We start from the raw sequence: 19,824 nt of genomic DNA on the forward strand, positions 1-19,824 counted from the left end.
ACCAAATTGGCCTGTGTGGATCCAGCCCAATGTGGCCACTATTAAGAAAGCAGGCTGAGCAAGCCTATAAGCAACCATGGCCTATGCATTGGTTCCAGCCCTGACTTTCCTCAGTGATAAGACTGATTCCTGGAAGCAGAAGATAAAATTAACCCTTTCCTCTCCAAGTTGCTTTGGGTCAGTGTTTTATCATAGAAACAGAGGCAGTGAGAAGGCTTAGTGTATAAAGTGTTTTGCTGTGCAAGCCTAACAATCCCCAAAGCCCACATAAAGGTAGGAAGAGGAAATTATCTCCAGAGCTGTTCTTTGGCCTCTACAAATATACATCTATATGGTATACCATACACACATAATAACAATAAATGTAAACAAAACCAACCAAATAAGCAAAACCATTCCAAAACCAAGAACATACTTGGATCCAATCTCTTTATTGTCAGGTTCCCTTTCCCTCTCAACCCCCACCCCCACCCCCACTTTCAAACCTATAGAAAAACCCCAAGCCTGGGAATGTCCTGGGCAGAGTGAAGGGCAGAGTGTATTCTGCCCCTTGGCCCAGGCAGTGCAGACAGGAAGAGTGCATGGGGTAAGGGTAGGCCAGTAACTCCACTTTAAAGGATGCAGCACTCACTGGCTGGGATGCACGGGGAGAGGAGTGCCTGCTGCCAGCTTTCCTCTGATACCCACTACAGACTGGCATCCAGAGATGGGTGCCTGGCTTGAGGCCTGAGACAGTGATGCCCCGCTGCTGGTGGCCATTGCTCCTGTCAAGCTGAAAAAGAAGAAACTAGGCTGAAACTTATCTGGAAGCTCTTACAAGTAGAGATACTATATTACAAATGCATGATCTATTGAGGCATCACTCTGTCAACCTTTAGGATAGAGCAGGACAGGATAACTGGCAGTGGCCAGGGTGGAGGCTTTGGGGCTTCATGTAAGTTACTTAAGTTCCACTTACTATCTTGGAATTTCATGGGATATGGTATTTCCTTCTACTCTTTATTGTCTGCATTTGCTCTTCTGTTACGTACACACAATCCTCATCCTGCAGCCCGTGAGGCACTTCCTAGTTACCCCTCTGAAGATGAATGACACCTTTCCCCTTCTCTAGGCTACAGAAAAGGCAGCTCTTGTCTTTACTGCACCCTGAAGGCTGTCACAATGCTGTGCTCCAATAAAAGCTGGCACTGCTTCTCCCTTAATAACAGACAGACTACACTGCATAGCGTTTCTTCTACAGTCCCCAGCCCAGTTTTTCTCTATAGTCATACTGCTCACAGGAACCCTTTCTAGGTGTCCTTTATCTGCACAGGAGTAAGGTTGCATGTAAGGACCTTCAGCCTTAGCATAGCAGGGACCTCTAAACCTATGTCAGGGAAGAAGTCTTCATTGCTTTCCTGTCTTTCCTTATCCACTTTCCCACTCCATACCTGCTTACTGCAAGGCCCCATCTTCTGCATCTGTGTCCTGGCTATGCTCCTGAGGGGAAGAAGACAAGCACACATCACTCACAACAGGTCCCAGGTGCTGTCCTGAGCCACCTGTTCAGAAAGGTCCTGTAGCTCAGAGCATTCCCTGAAGGGCAGTTAGAAAGGAGGTCCAACTAAAGGAGATCAGAACATATAAAGAAACTGGCTTAGGATCCTCAGAGGGTCATCTGAAGTTCCCACAGGAGAAGGGGAGGGAACCAGTCATGGGATTTGCTGGTGTTAAGAGGGACACATTTCTATGCGTGGAAAGACCATGAACTACAGTAAGCTCAAAGTCATGGATCAGTGGGCTGCTCAACTTTGGGGTACTTTTTAGACTTCTTCACCATGCCTAAGAGAATAAGATAAACACATAGCTAGGTTTTAAAGGAAGAAAATATAAGCAAGCTGGGCATAAATAGAATTTATGCCTATCACAGCCAAAGTCTATGCTTATGCTGGAGCCCAGCAGTGATTAAAGAGAAAGGCTCTAGACCCAGTCAAGTTTTAGACTTCAAGGTAGGCTTTGCTTTCACTTGCTGTAAGGTCCTGAGCAAGGTTATCTGGTAACTGGGCTTCAGCTTCTTCCCAGGGTAAATATGGCCATTCTAATGTGTAGTCCAAGACCCAAGACTACTGTTAAGGTTTTAAGTTACAAAGTCTGACAGTCTTTCCCTAAACAAGCAGCCACTGTGCTAAACAAGCGTGACTACATTGTAGCAAGTGTCTTGCTGATGGAAGAATCAGACCCTTTTGCTCAATTTAGGACCCTTGTCATGGCTCCCAACCTTACCTGGAATACTTCCAGTATAAATAGTAGTTTGCTTCTTTAAGAGACAGCCAGCTATAGGTAGTCTATTGTATATATGTGTAATAATATAAGTGTATATGTAAAAAATAAAAAATGTTTAATTAAAAAAAAAAAAAGACAGCAGCTAGAAGCTTGAAAGGCAATAGCTTTTAGAAAATTTCATGTGGAATTAAAATTCCCATCTTCCCGTGACTTCCCTTGTCAACCCCCAACCCTCCCTGACAGGCTGTGTCTTGTGTACCTCTTAGGCCCAATTTTTCTTTTGCAATACCCCTAGAATAGAAGACAGATGACCCTGGGCTTTGCTGAGGTCTGCCCAGTCTTCAGTGGGACTTCTGACTAACAACTCAAATAGTGAACTACACATGGCTCATTCTTCCCTATTTCTCATAGTACTGAAGCTCTGAAAAGCAGGAAGGAAGGAGCTCAGGGGAACAGCCAGTGCTGGTTCTTCCAGTCTGTGACCCTTCTGACAGCCCACATCACACACCTAGCCGGCCCTTACCAGCTCCTCCTCACTATGTGTTAGCAGTCCCTCCTCATCACCATCATCTCGAGTTTGGACTTCTCCTTGGGGTGTGCCTGCCTCAGAAGCTGTATCTTCTTGGGGAGCCAGTGGCCGGCCGCTGCTGCTGCTCCCACTGCCACCGCCACTGCCGCCGACACCACCAACACTGCCACTGCCGCCACTGCTGCCGCCGCCACTGCTGCCCCCTCCTCCACTACTGCTGCTGTCACCCTTCTTCTTGCCATCTTGAAGGATAAAGAAGTGGGGAAAGGACCAGAATTCAGCTAGAGCAGCTGCTACTCAGCACATCTTAGTGAAAGCTGGCCACTATCAGCAAGTCCCAACACACTGGATCTCCAGGACCCTACCCCTTGGGCAGTGTCTTCCCAAGAGCTACTCTCAGAGCTGACCTGGGTTGGCCTTTTGCTCCTCAGCAATCTGTTCCAAGCGACCCAACAGGGCATCGATGTTGGACTTGATCTGTGTCAGCTCTGTTTTGATGGTCTGTAGCTCACTGCTCTTCACTGGGAGTGGAGAGGAAGACAGGGTTATCATTTAGATGCATGATGCAAACAAAACTCTAGCCTCCTTATGTCAACTAGAGAGGCAATTCTTTTCCTGCCTAGTGAAAGGTCTCTTCTTCAGAGAACCCAGAACCCATCCTTAGGGTGCCACGCCCACAGATATGAACCTAGCCGTTTGAGACCTTTTGACCCTATAGAGACTGCAGGCGAACAGGAATGTCCATCTGGGCCATGTGTGCTACTCATCTGTAATCACAGTATTTGGGAGGCTAAGACAGGAGGATTGTTCAAGGCTAACCTAGATTAAGTCATGAGATCCTGTCTCAAAAGAAGCAAAATTAAAGAAAAACAAGGTAGACATTCCTGTGAACACCTCAGCAATGCCATGTGTCTTAGCTGTGTTACAGACAGGATGGGGTCTATTTTCAAGGTACAAAAGGGTCTTTTGCCATTAGATTTCCTGGGTGCCTGACTGAAACACACAGAGAACAGAAAAAACCTGTCCTTATCCTTACTAGAGAAAAAACCACTACTATTTTCTCAGTGGGTGTCACACCATAGCACTGGACTTTTTTACCCCTGAAGCACTTGACTGTGTAAGAGTAACATCAACTATAGATTTGTTCCTTAATTTTCAGTGTTAGGTAAGTATGATTTGCTGGGCGGTGGTGGCACGCCTTTAATCCTAGTACTTGGGAGGCAGAGGCAGGTGGATCTCTTGTGAGTATAAGGCCAGAGTGAGTTCCAGACAGGGCTATACAGAGAAATCCCATCTCAAAAAACTAAGAGAAGCCAGGTGTGACAGTACACACCTTTAATCCCAGCAGTTGGGAGGCAGAGGCAGGTAGATCGATGTGAGTTCAAGGCCAGCCTGGTCTATAAAATAAGTCTAGGTCAGCCAAGGCTACACAGAAAAACTCTGTCTCGAAATACCAAAAACAAAAAGCTAAGAGAAAATACGAGTCTGGGGGCTGGAGAGATGTTCAGTGGCTGAAGAGCACTAGTTGCCCTTGCAGAAGACCTGTCTGTAACTCCAGTCCCAGGGGATTTGTCACCTGCTTCTGGCCTCCACGGGCACTGCATATTAATCATGCAGGCAAAACACCATGCACATAAAATAAAAGATTAAAATTATAAGCCGGGCGTGGTGGCGCACGCCTATAATCCCAGCACTTGGGAGGCAGAGGCAGGCAGATTGCTGTGAGTTCGGAGGCCAGCCTGGTCTACAAAGTGACTCCAGGACCGCCAAGGCTAACACAAAGAAACCTTGTCTCAACCACCCCCCCAAAAGATATTATTTTAGTGATGATTCAAAACAAAAAGATCATCTAGAATAGTGGTTTTCTCAACTTTCCTAATGTTGTGAATCCTTAAAGTTCCTCATGTTGTGGTGACCTCCAACCATAAAATTACCTCATAGCTACTGTACTTTTGCTGCTGTTATGACTGTAATGTAAACATCTGATATACAGGACATCTGATATGCAACCCCCAAGGGGGTCAACAACCCAGAGGTTGAAAACCACTGATCTAGAAAGATTAAAATATGTCACCAAGACATGGCGATGCACATCTTTAATTCCAGAACTCAGGAGGCAAAGGCAGAAGAATCTCTAAAGTTTTAGGTTGGTCTGGTTTACACAGTGAGTTCCAGGCCAGCCAGATATGTACAGTGAGACCCTGTTTCAAAATAAGATAAAAATAAAAAAATAGATGCCACTCACATTTGATTTTGGTTGAGCCTGTAGTGATGGCTGTGGAACGAGCAAAGAGCTTGACAGGTATTGTAGTTTTGACACGGCGAACCAAAGGGACAGTGACGCGGGGTCGCTTCACGGGAACTGCCCTGGGCACAGGCACTGGAGAAAGGCGGCCTCGATAATCAAACAGCCTGTGAAGGTAAATAGACCAGAGGCTGCAGCGTGGCCTGTGACCACCAGGAGGCACTACAACACTAACTTTACCTGTGTAGCCTGTAAAGGGCCAGGAAGGAAGGAAGGATCTGCCTTCAACAAGCCATGGTTGTGAAAAGGGCTTTCTAGATCCCAAAGGCTGATGAAATCCTTACTAGTTCCATCTTACTCACAGCCAGGCCAGGAGAAGCAGTTCAGGAACAAACAGCCCACTCTCAGAAGGGAACCTTTCATGAGGTTACTGACACCGAGGCCTGCGTTGCACTCAGGTAACTGCCACCCCAACTCTTGGTCAGTTTGTAAATCTCAAAGCAGCATAAATCTCCACCTGATCACAGAACTGAAAATAGGTGGCCAACACTTGGACCTTGGTTTTCCCATCTACATATTGAGCAAACTCACTGGTAGAACCTAAGAACCTGGTTACAAACACTTGAGAAGGTATGACAAGCGATACCCAGGATACCAGGGAACTGACACAAGGAACCCATGGCCCTTGATGCTAAGACCTTTTTTCTTCAGAGAAGGCCAAGAACTCCACAGCATTTCAAGGGTGGGCAGGTAAATGAGACCCAAAGCTCCCAGACTGTGTACTAATACTCTAATGTCATAACCTGGCGCTCTCCATAAGGGCTTCTTTTCCTGAATTCAAAACAAACTCTGAAGGCAGGGAACTATCTCACCAAATCTGTTATCACCATGATTCTGAAGGGAACCACAGTCCTGGTCAGGCACATATACTCTGGAACTACTTTCTGGATGGGTCATGGTACCTGCCATCACTAGGAGACTCAAGATCCCATTGTGTGTGGGGGGTGGGGTAAGTGCTCTTGTTCAAAGAGTCCTGCAGCTGCCAATCACTCTCCGGGAATGAATCCAATCCCAGATCCTGCATCTGACCTGACCCACAAGGGGGAGGTGATGGCTCTGGCCTTGGTCAGAAATCACTGAGTCACAAAATCTCAAGACATCCAGGACCCCTGAAAGATCATTTGGTGTAAGCCCATCTCACTGACTAGTAGTACAAGAATTTGCCAAATGCCAGATAATCTATTCAGTGGCAGAGCTCAGATTAGCATCCAAGTTTCCTGACTTCCGGGTTCTGGCACTTTCCACTGTACCACATGAATTTCTGAAAACACTCAAGCAGAGAAAATGGTTCAAAAGGGTTGTTTTCTCTGAGTGTCTGAGGGAGAAGGAGAGGTTCTGACTCAATCTGTATGACAATTCCTAGTCAAGCACGTGGCCAGGAACTGGTACTGTGGTCAGTCTAGTAATCCCTGCACTCAACAAGCAGATGGAGGAGGAGGACGCAGTTGACAACTGTTAACAAAAAGTGGCTGAGGCCACTGGATAGGAGACCACAGCCTCAAGGCTGAAGTAGGTAGGACTGAGGAGAGAAAATACATGATAACCCATCAGGGACTAATTCACATCTCCAAATAACTCATGACCGCTTAATCATAAGGGTCAGACTGAACTATCTGCAGGCTTCCTTTCTGGCTGGGTGAACAGCTTACAGAGTTAAGGGCTCAAGAACTACATGTGAAGGCACTGTTCCTGGTTTTACACTCCAGCTGCCTGGTGTAGTCACCCCTTAGCTGTACATACCCTACACAACAGGACTAGAAAGGGGCAAGGCAGTCAGAGCATGAGAGTGTGATGTCAGAGCTCCAGCCTGAGCAATTAACGAATCAGACCCCAATCCTAGCTCTGTCACTGACTTGAGAACCACCTTGAAGCGAAGACCCATTCACACCCCTGTGCTTCAGTTCCCAGCTGGGGGCCTCTGTGAGCTTTACCAGCAATCTCTCAAGACCCTTCCAGGTTGGCTGCTTAATACCTGAACATGCCCCTTCCCTGCTCACCTGGCATAGAAGTAGTCTTGGTAGTAATCATAGTCAAAGCTGTAGCCACTGGGAAAACAAAGGGAGATGGCCACTCAGCCCACTTCTCCACAGGTCCTCATCTCCAAATGTCTTCCTAAGGTCTAAGCTCAGCACACTGTCACTATATACATTTACTCCCTCTGTGAAAAGAGGGACCCAGCCCACTCATACCAAAACAACAACAACAACAAAAAAAAACAAACAAACAAAAACCATAGAGCCCCACCTGTATATGGCAGTGGCTGCTCTCTTTAGCCCCTTGGGTCTATTAGGCTTGGGCTCTCCAGCCATGTTTATGTCTGTGTGGAGGAAAGAAGCAGAGTTGGAATGCTGACATGGCAGAGGATTCTCGCACATCACCATTGTGCCTCCACATATTTACACAGTGCACACATGGAATTGTGTGCTAAAGTCTTCAAACATCAGAAAAATACCCAGACACCAAATAGATATGCCTGGGTGTATATTCACTATACATTAACACATACGTTAAGTCTTCACATACCATATGACATAGATACACATTTTCAACTAAGTACATATGAATACATACACACACTCATATATACGTATCAGGTAAGAAAGCCATATAAATAGATAATACCTACATTCAAATACAGTCAGACTACCTATAAACAAAGAAGGTAATGCATACTCCTGGGTGTTACACTAAACATTTCTATGCCTAGCAAGAAATATTTAGTTTAAAAAAAAAGCACATCTGCATCCACACTAATATTCCCATCACATTAAACTGAAACATACGAAAGGTATGTGCTCACATGTTCTCTATACATTCAATCACATTTGCACACCTCAGTCACTAATACATACATGTAGATATCCCTTCTAAAACACATACAAAGCTTGGGAGCATGCACACAGAAACACAGAACTCTGCCGACACCAACAGTTAGCACACGTCTTCCCCTTAGTTCTTATGTTCATAGCACCTCACGGCTTTCAGAAAGGGTTCTAGCCCATGTCTTCTGCAGACTGAAATAACAGGCTACACTAGTCCATTTTGTTCCCTTTCTATGTAGAACCTAGATTTTAACTGGAACAAAAAAGCTTGTTATTAAGAGCCTATGAGGGAAGATCAGTGAGTGCACTGCTCGGCCCACATCTGAGAAGCTTGTTCTTGCAATAGACAGGAATTAACTCAGAGACTCACAACTGGACAATGTGAGACTTTGCAGCACTCAGATCTAAATGGCAAGTCTTCATCAAACCATTCCCCTCAAGGCACAAGGATCTTATGCAAAAGAGAGGCAGGAAAGATTGTTAAGAGCTGAAGAAACAGTGTCCTCCAGCTACAAGAGGACCAATGCACATATAAACTCACAGAGACTGTGGCAGCACACACAAGACCTGCACAGGTTCAAGTGGATTAAGGGTCCTACCTCTAACCAAGAAGCTATTTGCAATTGATATCTGCTGAGGAAAGGAAAAAATCAGTTTTCTCCAATGCAGTGTCAGTGGGTTTATCAACTACATACAAGGGCAAGCCCATGGTCAGGAGCAATTTGCCAAAATAAAACTAAATCCATGGAGGGCTGGAGAGATGGCTCAATGGTTAAGAGCACCACCTGCTCTTCCAGAGGTCCTGAGTTCAATTCCTAGCAACCACATGGTGGCTAACAACCATCTATAATGTGATCTGATGCCCCTCTTCTGGCCTATAGGTGTACATGCAGGCAGAGCACTGTATACATAATAATGAATAAATAAATCTTTAAAAATTAAAAAAAAAACTAAATCCATGATTTTAAAAAAAAAAGATTTATTTATTTATTTATTATTCCATATACAGTATTCTGCCTGCATGTACACCTGCAGGCCAGAAGAGGGCATCAGATCACATTATAGATGGTTGTGAGCCACCATTGCTGGGACTCAGGATCTCTGGAGGAGCAATGCCCTTAACCACTGAGTCATCTCTCCAGCCACCACGATTTTTTTTTATTTGTTTGCTTATTCTCTGGTTTTTGTTTGTTTCTTTGTTTGTTCTTGTTTTTATTCATTTCCTTCTTTTTTGAGAGACAGGAGGAAAAAAAAGTTGGATGAGTGGGTAAGATCTGGGAGGAGTTGGGGAAGGGAAATATATTCAAAATATATTGTATTGAAATAAAATCTAAGTTAGAAAAAGGGACCCATGAAGGCCAGTGGGAAAAGTGGTTTGCCTAGTAAGCCTGATGACCTGATTCTTGAACCTGAATAAAAGTGAAAAGAACAGCCGGGCCTGGTGGCACACACCACCTACCTGTCTCCCAAATGCTGGGATTAAAGGTATAGGCTATCTTGCCCAGAAATACAAACAATTTTTTTTTAAAGAGGCACTGAGGGGAGGGTAGGACCTGGAGAAGAGAAGAGAGGAGGCTATGACTGGGATGTAAAGTGAATACATAAATAAACTTGTAAAAAGGAAGGCAACACACACACACAAGCATTGAGAAAGCAAGGACAGAGAAAACGTTTTTGAGACAGGGTCTCTCTGTGTAGCCTTGGTTGTCCTAGTCTCGCTTTGTAGACCAGGCTGGCCGCGAACTCACAGCGATCTGCCTGCCTCTGCCTCCCAAGTGCACCACCACGCCCAGCCTGAAAAGGAGCGTCTTAACAATCCTCTAAAGGCACTCATTTAAGAATTATTTAATTTATATTTCAAATATGGTTTCTATCTGTTTTTAAATTATAAAATCTTGGACAGGAGCTATTCAGAGGACAGCAGGAGGTTTAGCTTACCCAGGGTCTGTCCAGCCAGTACTCGCCCATTCTCCCCTAACACAGCTGCCCGGGCATGGCGCTCATTGGCGTACTGGACGAAGGCATAGCCTTTGTGCACGGAACAGCCAGCCACACGGCCATACTTGGAAAAGATGGTCTCCACATCTGACTTCTTTACCACAGCTGTGTTCAGGTTTCCAATGAAGACCCGAGAGTTGATGGACTTGGGGTCGTTCTTGTTGGTTACATTGCTGGTTTGGATCTTCAAGGACATGGTGTTCACCTGGAAAGGGGATGTCAGTGTGAGACTGGGTTAGCCTCAGGAAATGCTCATGGCCCATATCGTGACTAACCTGGATTGCTCCTTACCTCTCTGCACATCCTCATCCCTATGGTATCCATCCTCCCTTTTCCTATGTCTCCGTTTTCCTGTTACATTATCAAGAGTTGCTGCTTAGTGGCTGCTAATCTCACGCTAGGTAGGTCACGGTGTCCCCTCACTGGCACTCTGTACATGGCAAAGTCAACACTGGAAGGGCACAGTGCTAGTGAGGCTGGAGGCAACAGTCTGCTTGACTCCAAGTCTTTTTAACAACTTTTAATATACTTATTTCAGTGTTATCCCACCTAAAAAACCAAATTTAATAACTCTCTACAGCTTTTCTTTTTGTTCTTTCTATATAGAATCATAGCAAAAAGGACACATGGTAATTTCAAGAGATGCTTGCTAGAGAGTCGTCCCCTATTATGAAAATTGCTCAGTCTGATATAGATGTGTCTCATCTTTACTAACATAAGCCAGAAAGGTCTTTACTGTGGCAGCCACTCTGCGAGAGGTTTGCTTACATAGGCCTTACCAGGTACCCGCTGCAGGCTAGGGGTAGCATACAATACTGAATGAAACTAAGAACTCACGGTTGAATATTGTTTACCAGAAGCTGAGACTCTGATTTTTAAAAAAAAAAAAAATTTTTTTTCTGGTAAGATTATTAGCTTTCTAATAAGAGGCATTTAAACACGTTAAAGTCCACTTCTGTCAACTTCATCACTCTGCTTCCTAGAGGTAAAGCCAATTAAATAGTTACAGTAACATTTGCATGAGAACAGTTTTTAGTAGTTTAGTAGTTTGTTGTTTTCTTGTAAGACTATTTTTCACTGTCTTTAACTTCCCTGAATAGGTCAACCTGGTTGGCTAGCAAGCCTAACTGCCTCCTCCAGCACTGGGATTATAGTGCATGCCTTATACCCTTATACCTAACTTTTTCAAATGTATGTCCTGTTGGCCACAATGAAGCCTGCTTTTGATCCCAGAACTCAGGAGGCATGTGAGGTCTACATAGTTTCAGGCCAGACAGAAAGGCCTTGCCTTTAAAAAAACAAAAACAAAACAAAATCTGATGATCAAACTCAGGTTCACTGACCTACCTACCTTGCAACTATTCCTCATTCTCTACACTCTGGCAATGAATCTATTTTACCCCACAGGGCTCCTCCACATAGTGGTTGCACCCTGGCATAAGGCCCAAGAGAAAGGGACAAGGGTGTTAATGCCAGCAGGAGAGGTTTGCAGTTTGGTCTTGGCATTTGCATGTCCTGGCCCTGTATTCTGTTTACTCTTAGGGCAGTGTCAGAAGGGAAGGCACTAAACAGCCTCCAAGCAAAGTGTATTAAAAATCTTCATCAGCCTGCCTGTTTTTGATACCTAATATGAGGGAGGGGCATAGGGGCTTATTTTTATAGAATTAGGTAAAAATGCAAGCAAAGAACTCTATTACCTTTTTGTGTTGACAGGTAAGAGTTCCCACTTTAACAGCTCCTCTGTATGCTAGTCCTCAGACTCCCTGCCTTGACGTTGGCTGGTTCTGACCAGCTGGTGGCACTGTTTACAAATAAACCACAGGCTGGACTATGGCATATAATTAGGGAAAGAAACTGCTCCCAGACCCAAGTTTGCAATAAACTCAATGGATTGACAGGAGTCAGTATGTATACTTCAGAGCAAGGGGCTCAGAGCTTATCTTGTTGCTACTAATGAAGAGTCTGGTGTGAGCCCCTTGGGATAGAGAGGCTCTTGTTTCTAACTTTACTTTTACACCCTAAACACCAATATTTATAAAGCAGTTAAAGACACGGACACACACACACACACACACACACACACACACACACACACACACACACACACACACACACACACGAGTACCCATGGACACACCCAATGGACTCTTCATAAGCAACAGGAAATGCTTAGAGCTCCTCATTTTTCAGTTACAACAATCCTACCTGGATGGTGAGTCATTCAAAGGTTAATTCCTTGTCCATTCAGAAATATAAAGTATCTTTATAAGGTACCTATGTGATATCAGATGACCGATGCTGCTCAAAACTATAAAGTTTTGGCCAGAGAACTGCCACTTTATTGGTAGGAGGGAGCTAACCAGCCTAGGGTGTGGGCTGAGAAAGAGAGAGATATGACAGTTCAGATATAAAGGCTGCTGGCTCTGCAATTTATCTGATAGGGACAGGCTAGTTATGGATTCCCTCAGATTGTTAGGAGCCTCTGACACAACTGCATAGGAAGCATTCGCTGGTTTGCTGCACAACAGTTTTTCGGGTTTGGCTCTGCCAATCTTTCCTTACCTGAGCTTTGAGACACAGATAAAAGAACCATTCAAACCATGGAGTCTTTAAAGACCACAAATTAGTATAACTGTATGTGTGTGTCCATTTTACTAACACCACCACTAGCAGGGCCATCTTAGATGAGTAGTGAGCAGACTGATGCACAGCCTTAGATATCGAGAGTCAACCATATTACCCTGTTCTTGCCTTGAGAGATGACGTAGAAGGTCTATGCATGTGGCTGTTATGTGGACCATGTGCTGGCACCCAAACCCCAAACTCCCAATCTATTCCCTCCAAGTTGATTTTTAAGTCTTGAATGATGCTTTGCCATGAAGGCTGTATGTTATTCTGTAGATTCTCTAAGACCAAGAGGACACATGTCTAGAGAGTTCTAGAACACCTGAATGGTACCACAGAGGTGTATACCACACTGCCTACCTTCCAGGCCCACTGTTCTAGTCTGGTCCAAATGACTACCTTCACAAACCTACCCCCCTCCTTGATAACCACCCTTATTTTATGTTTTCCCCCTTTATCCCGCTCTCCCATTTAAAGACAAAAATAGCATGTAGCTGAGGCTGGCCTTGAACTTGCTATATAGCCAAAAATGACCTTAAAGTCCTAAGCCTCCTCTGTCTCTTTCTGGATTTTTCAAGGTTTCCATGTAGCTCAGACTGGAGACTCTAAAATATCATTATCCTTTTCAGCAAAAACTACCTAACTTGATAACCTATTCCCCCACTGCCAGCCAAACCTTGCTTATAAACTGTATAACTGAGAGCAAGGTCCTGGCAGCTACAAAGGTTTTATGCTAACAATAAACTAAGGAGACGTGAATGGTGGGACCGGGGAGACAGAATAATATACCAATCACTTGTGTCATGAAGAGGTATCTGTAATGTCCCATTAGCAGGAACTTTGCGGATATGTCCTTGCCGAGGCAAAGAATGGAGCAAAGCCTGGCTACGATGCATGGCTCAAACAGCACAGGAAGATCATCACCCAAGAGTTTGGGTGTCCTCTGGCTCTAAATGCTAGGGTTTTGTTTGTGTGTGTTTTGTTGTTGTTCTTGTTTGCTGTGCTTCGATATCCTCTCTCTCCCCCTTTCACTCCCCTCCTCACCCCACTCTTTAAAGACAGCTTCATAAACCCAAAGCAGCCTTAAATTCATCTCCCTAACCCACTTCCCAAGTGCTAAGATCATAATCGGCACGAGCTGTCCTAACCCACAAGACCAGGGTTTTGTATACTACTTCTCTTTCAGGTGAGATGGACATCCAGGAAAGCATGAAGCAAGCAGAAAACAAAGACCACATGTCACAAACACTGCTGTGCTGAGGGGAACCAGAGGGGCTGCCTCCTGGGCCAATGTCTGCACGTTCACTTGCTGGATAAACAAAAAACACTGGAGCCTTAAAACTAATTAAACCTCGCCAGGGACAAAGGCTTTGAAATGCAATTACAACTCAAAGGGATGAGCCAGCTTCCTCAAGTTAGAACAGAAAGTTGGCGAAAGCAAACCATTTTCCCAAGTTCAAACATTTCAGACAGAAGCTATGTTTTAGGAGACAAACACAAACACAACCCAGAGCTTCGCAAAGGTACAAAAGCCCTAAAAGGTACCCCCAACTCCCAAATTTTGGGTACCTGAGAAACTTGCCCAAATCCACTGCAGTAAAAAAAGCCTGATTCTGAAAGCCAGGGCCTCACATATCTCATTTCCTCTTCACAATGGCCCATGAGGATATGTTTTAAAGAGAAAGATGAGACAAAGTAAGCAGTTAATTAATAAGGAAAAGCCAGAACTAGAATTCAGGTCTGTCTGAAAATAAACAGCATCTACAGGGGGCTAGACTGTGGGTGTGCAGAAATTCCTCAAGTAATAGTTTCTAGGCAACCAGGCACAGTGGCGCACACCTGTAATCCCAGCACTCAGGAGGCAGAGGCAGGCAGATCTCTGTGAGTTTGAGGCCAGCCTGGTCTACAAAAGTGAGTCCAGGACAGTCAGGGCTACACAGAGAAACCCTGTCTTGAAAAACAAAACCAAAATAGTTCTAGGCAAGAGTGTTCATCTGAGTCAAACCCACACACTCTCCCTGTCCCTCCCCCGTCTGCACAGCACCTTAGTGGATGGACATATGTGGCTCTGCACTTACACACTCATTCTTCCCTCAAACTCTATGTTGAAATCTAATTCCTAGTATGACAGTGATCAACAGGCCTTCTGCCCATCCCTAGCTGCCTGGTAAGCAAGAGCATCTGAGCCAAGCGTGCACTTCCCCAGCAATGGTTATCTGTATCGCTGACAGCAACTTTCCTCCACTCAGATAGAACCAGGGTTATCTAAGGACAGAAGGCAATGGAGTCTTTAGAAGGTGATTATGTCATAAGAGCTAACTCTACATAAATGAGCTTTAGTGCCTTTTTAATATAAACAGGCTCCAGAGAACAACCTGCCCTTTCCACAACAGTAGGATAAAATAAAAAGGCAGCTTGTCCTGGAACCACAGGAACACCACACAGATACCTTAATTTTATACTTCTCAGACTCTAGAACTTGAAGAAATAAATTTGTTTATAAAATACTGATTTTTGTCATAGAATCATGAAAGGACTAAAATAATATTCTGTTTTGTTTTTAAAGATTTTTTTTAAGGGTTTTCTGCTTTAAGATTTGTCAAAGTTGTATGACAGCTAGTGAAAGGGCTTGGCATTCTATACTCTAGCACATCTGCTCTAACCTGACTCTCACTCTGCCACAGCTCCCTTGTTAGGCTTCCCACCCCGCGTCACACGTTAAGTCTGGTCTTTAAGCCTGCCCAGGACTGACCTGTTCTTTGGAAACATTCATCTCCAAGGAGGAGCTGCTACTCTTAGTCTTTTTGAGCCAATGCTGCTTAGCCAGTTTTAGCTAGTCCTGTTGGGTTATTTCTGTTGGGATTTTTATTCTCTTCCCTTTGCCCTTAGAAAATCCTAGGATTGCAAGTAGTAAACAGTTGTTGGTTATATGGGACCATCTCTGGAGAAAGTCAAGCAATGAGACGGATCAGTGTCCAAGGACTCTTTAGCCCAGAGATCTTGATTATCAGGCAGTCATGGATGACAGAACATCTATTAATCTCATTAAACTCATCAGGCCCCCACTCATTAACACTGCCCAAATGATCATTACTGGCCAGACAGGCCTAATTTCCCAAGCACTACTGACAATTTCCACTTCCAAGAGAAACCTCAGCTCTCAGCTAGCCAAACACAGAAGTATAAGCTTAACTGGCTACAGACCCATAAGGCTCCTTGGCTTGGATTCATGTGACCTAGAACAACCCATGTGATTTCTACAAACAATAATACCCTTATTCTGAAAACAGAAACCATCTCCCTGATTATCTTTTTACATCTGTGTAGTGGTCAAATAGGCTAATCAATGTGAATGTGCTACTGTATCTGTGACAAACTATTAAAAAAAAAAAATATGGATTAGCCGGGCGTGGTGGCGCATGCCTTTAATCCCAGCACTCGGGAGGCAGAGGCAGGCGGATCGCTGTGAGTTCGAGGCCAGCCTGGTCTACAAAGTGAGTCCAGGATGGCCAAGGCTACATAGAGAAACCCTGTCTCGAAAAACCAAAAAAAAAAAAAAAAAAAAAAAAAAAAAATATGGATTATACCTGTTTCTCTTACTGCCCAATTTCCTTTTGTGTGTGTGTGGGGGGGGGGGGGGCGTGAGAACAGAGTCCTCTGTGTAATAGCCCTGGCTGTCCTGGACTCCCTTTGTAGAGCAGGCTGGCCTCAAATTCAGAGATACACCTGCCTTTGCCTCCTCCTGAGTGCTGGGATTAAAGGTGTGCATGCGCCACCACCGCCCAGATACTGCCCAATTTCTATACCTCACATTCAACAACCATTTGTGAGTGGTCCCTGTGCTGATCTCGCTATGAAAAATAGAGTGTTCAACTTGTTTGTCAAGAAGCTCACCCGACATTTGGGAGGCAGAAGCAGGTGTATCTCTGCTAGCCTGGTCTACACAGTGAGTTCCAAGCCAACCAGGGCTACATAGTGAGATCCTGTCTCAAAAAATAAAAGTTAAAAAAATAAAATACCCTTCTTTCTGGGAATAACATAGTTTTGTTTTTCCTCAAATCTAAGACAAACTAGCAAAAACAGCACCAACTCTGAAGTCAGGTAGGGTAGAGTTCCAAAACTAGTTCTGTCAATGTATGATCTTGGCCATGTCTCTCATACTTACTAGGCCTCAAAATCCTCAACAGCCAAACAGAATTAAGCTATCCTCCTATGAGCAGAGATAGTAGCCAGGGGGTCCAGTGAAATGCCCAGCCAGCAAAAGCACTTGCCACCAGCCTGAAGACCTGAGTATGTTAGCTCCATAGGAAATGCACAGCAGAGGAGAAGAACCGCTTTGTGCATGCTATCCTCTGACCCCCACATGTGCACCCACCCACAGATCACACAAACAAACAAACAAATGTATTTTTTAAAAGAAATTTAAGTCAAGGGGCTGAGGAGAGAGTGGTTAAGAACAATGGCTACTCTCCTAGGGTTCAATTCCCAGCACTCACATGGCTGTTCACACCTGTCTGTAACTCCAGTTCAGGCCTTCAAGCACCCTCAGACAGAGAGGCATGCAGATAAAATACCAATAAATGTAAAATAAAAATAAATTGTATATAAATAAATATATCTCCCCCCCTCCAGTTTTTCGAGACAGGGTTTCTCTGTGTAACACTGGTTGTCCTGGGCTGGCTTTGTAGACCAGGCTAGCCTCAAAGTCACAGAGATCTGCCAGCCCTTGCTTCCTGAGTGCTGTGATTAAAGGTGTATGCCACCATACCCAGCTTTTATATGCATATAAAATGTTTAAATTTCATGTAAAATTACTAGATGAAGCATGGTGATACGTACCTTTAGTGTCAGCACTCTATTGAGGCAGCAGGCAAATCTCTGTGAGTTCAAGGCAAGCCTAGTGTAGTGGCTGTTCTTGGTTGTCAACTTGACTCTATCTAGATTTAACTAAAACCAAAGCAGCTGGGCATTCCTGTGAGGGAGTGGGAAGATCCACTTCTAATCTGAATTTTTCTTTCTTTTCTTTTCTTTTCTTTTTTATTTTTCTCCCAAGACAAGGTTTTTCTGTGTAGCCTTGGCTGTCCTTGAACTCACAAAGATCTGCCTGCCTCTGCCTCCCAAGTGGTAATCTGAATTTCTGAGGTGGGAAAATACCCTTTAATCCTTTATTCCAGATCTTTTGAAGTGGGGAGACCCACCTTTCATCTGGGTCACACCTTCTGCTGGAAGCGGATATAAAGGACATGAAAGGAAGCTCACTCTCTCTCTGCTGTTGTTACTTCTGCTACCAAGTCCATTCTCACTGACACTAACGCCTACTTCTTGAGGATTCCCAGGTATACTTAGGACCAGCTGAGACATCCAGCATCGTGGACTGAACAACTACTGGGTTATTACAACTTCAGTTTGCAGGCAGCCATTGTTGTGTTAGCTGGACAACAGCCTGTAAGCCACTCTAATAAATATCCGTTCTATATAGAGATTCTTTCTATAAATTCTGTCCCTTTAGAGAATCCTAACCAGGATACCTAGTCTATACAGTGAGTTCCAGGACACTTAGGGCTATAGTGAGATTCTGCCTCAAAATAACTAGCTAACTAACTAAACAAATAAACAAACAAACAATAAAAATAAATACTAGCCAGTCTAGTATCAGGTGCTGGTAGGTATTAAGAAACAGAATGTTGCTTGGTGGTGGTGGCAGCACACGCCTTTAATCCCAGAACTCAGAAGGCAGATGCAGAGGCCAGCTTGGTCTACAGAGTGAGTTCTAGAACAGCCAGGGATACACAGAGAATCTCTGTTTTGGAAAAACAACAACAAAACAAAAAGAGGGGAAGGAAGGAAGGAAGGAAGGAAGGAAGGAAGGAAGGAAGGAAGGAAGGAAGGAAGGAAGGAAGGAAAATGCAAGGCAGGGAGGAAGAGGAGAAAGTGAGTGACTGAGTAAGTCAATGAGTATAAATGACTGAATGAATGAAATTATGGTTTAGATACAACAGCCCCAAGGGTTCATGTGCTGAATGAAGTCTTACTCCCCAGCTAGAAGCACTATTTTTAATGACTCGACTGTGAGGATGTTAGTCAGTCTATCAAGGATTAACCCACTGGCGAGCTCATGGCTCAACAGGCTGTAGGGAGGCAGCGCCTTAAGATGATCCTGCTTTATCATGCCCTCTCTCATGACACTCTGCTTTAACATATGCCCAGAAACAAAAAACAAACATGGGTTGAAACCTCAGAAACTATGTCAAAACAAATCCTCTTACCTTACCTGATTTATTCATGCATTCTGTCATAGTGACAAACCAACACCTCGATAACCCCAGTGCCCTATGAAAACAGATCAATCCATTCCAGGTGCCTCACAGTCCCGTTCTGACTGTCTCTACCTGTGCCATCTTCCAGTGCAGTGCATTTAACCTGAGAGTAGGAGTCGAGCAGGAAGTGTATGCTAATGCTGGTATCCCCCGCCTTAGTACCAAGTACTTACAGCGTCTTCTCTCCATGCCTGTTAAACCATCACAGAAGAAGGAAAGGTTCCAGGCTTTGCCTGTGCCACCCTTACCCATTTTGGCACAAAGTCCTAGCTCTGTACTATTTCACTGTTGTCAGTGTAGTAGTAGGCCCTGAAGGGAGGCCGAGCTGGGCCTCGGTCATCTCTCCACAGCACGGGTCAGGGTGTATATCTCACCTCTCCTGTACCTTATACACAAATTCCCCTTCTGACTGTGGCTTTAGATGGAAATGTAACCAATAGTGAGTAGGTAACTACTTTAATAATCTCCAAAACTGACATAAGATACTAAGAGAAATCACCCACAAACCTACCTATCCATCTAATTCTAACTAAAAATCCAAATTCTAAGCTAATCATGCACCAAGTAGTAACAAACAAACTGTGTTTATTCATCTAGTAATTAGATTGGGGCTAGACTCAGTCAGACAGGGGATATCCACATGGTCAGAAAGCAGATGTGCCTTGGTCTAAGTCCACTGCCCCACAAGTAGCCTAAACCAAGCAGTGTGAGGATTCAGAGGCAGGAGAAGAATGTGGGAGAAGGACTTACCAAAAAGGAACCTTTTTCTATAAATATACACACAGACTTAAAAAAGCTCCACTAGTCATTTTCTGCTGGATGTTTTGTTGAGAACCGGATATGATGTTTTACTTGGTTATATACCATCTACTATATATACAATGTGCTTTAATCTTTTACTTTGGATTGCTTTTTTTTTGTTTGTTTTGGTTTTGGGTTTTGGTTTTTCGAGGCAGGCTTTCTTTG

General features: G+C 44.3%; 1 protein-coding gene across 4 annotated transcripts in view; it reads right to left on the reverse strand.

Annotated features, from left to right (window-relative positions):
- Positions 1-412: 412 nt before the first annotated feature.
- The window catches only part of RALY (RALY heterogeneous nuclear ribonucleoprotein), a 75,268-nt gene continuing 55,856 nt past the window's right edge, over positions 413-19,824 (reverse strand). For 2 of the 4 annotated variants that reach the window (XM_084775794.1, XM_084775797.1), the window contains 8 exons: positions 9,857-10,121; positions 7,341-7,413; positions 7,094-7,141; positions 5,037-5,203; positions 3,199-3,312; positions 2,786-3,033; positions 1,431-1,479; positions 413-772 (listed from right to left, as the gene is read on the reverse strand). In XM_084775794.1, the coding sequence (XP_084631920.1) occupies positions 1,435-1,479; positions 2,786-3,033; positions 3,199-3,312; positions 5,037-5,203; positions 7,094-7,141; positions 7,341-7,413; positions 9,857-10,112 (951 nt within the window). In that variant the 5' untranslated portion in view covers positions 10,113-10,121 and the 3' untranslated portion in view covers positions 413-772; positions 1,431-1,434. Of the gene's footprint in view, positions 788-1,430; positions 1,480-2,785; positions 3,034-3,198; positions 3,313-5,036; positions 5,204-7,093; positions 7,142-7,340; positions 7,414-9,856; positions 10,122-19,824 lie in introns of all 4 variants that reach the window. The other 2 variants (XM_084775795.1, XM_084775796.1) reach the window with 2 other exon arrangements.

Source organism: Acomys minous (assembly GCF_964271855.1).
Source record: "Acomys minous genome assembly, chromosome: 3".
In the NCBI taxonomy this organism is placed as follows: Eukaryota; Metazoa; Chordata; class Mammalia; order Rodentia; family Muridae; genus Acomys; species Acomys minous.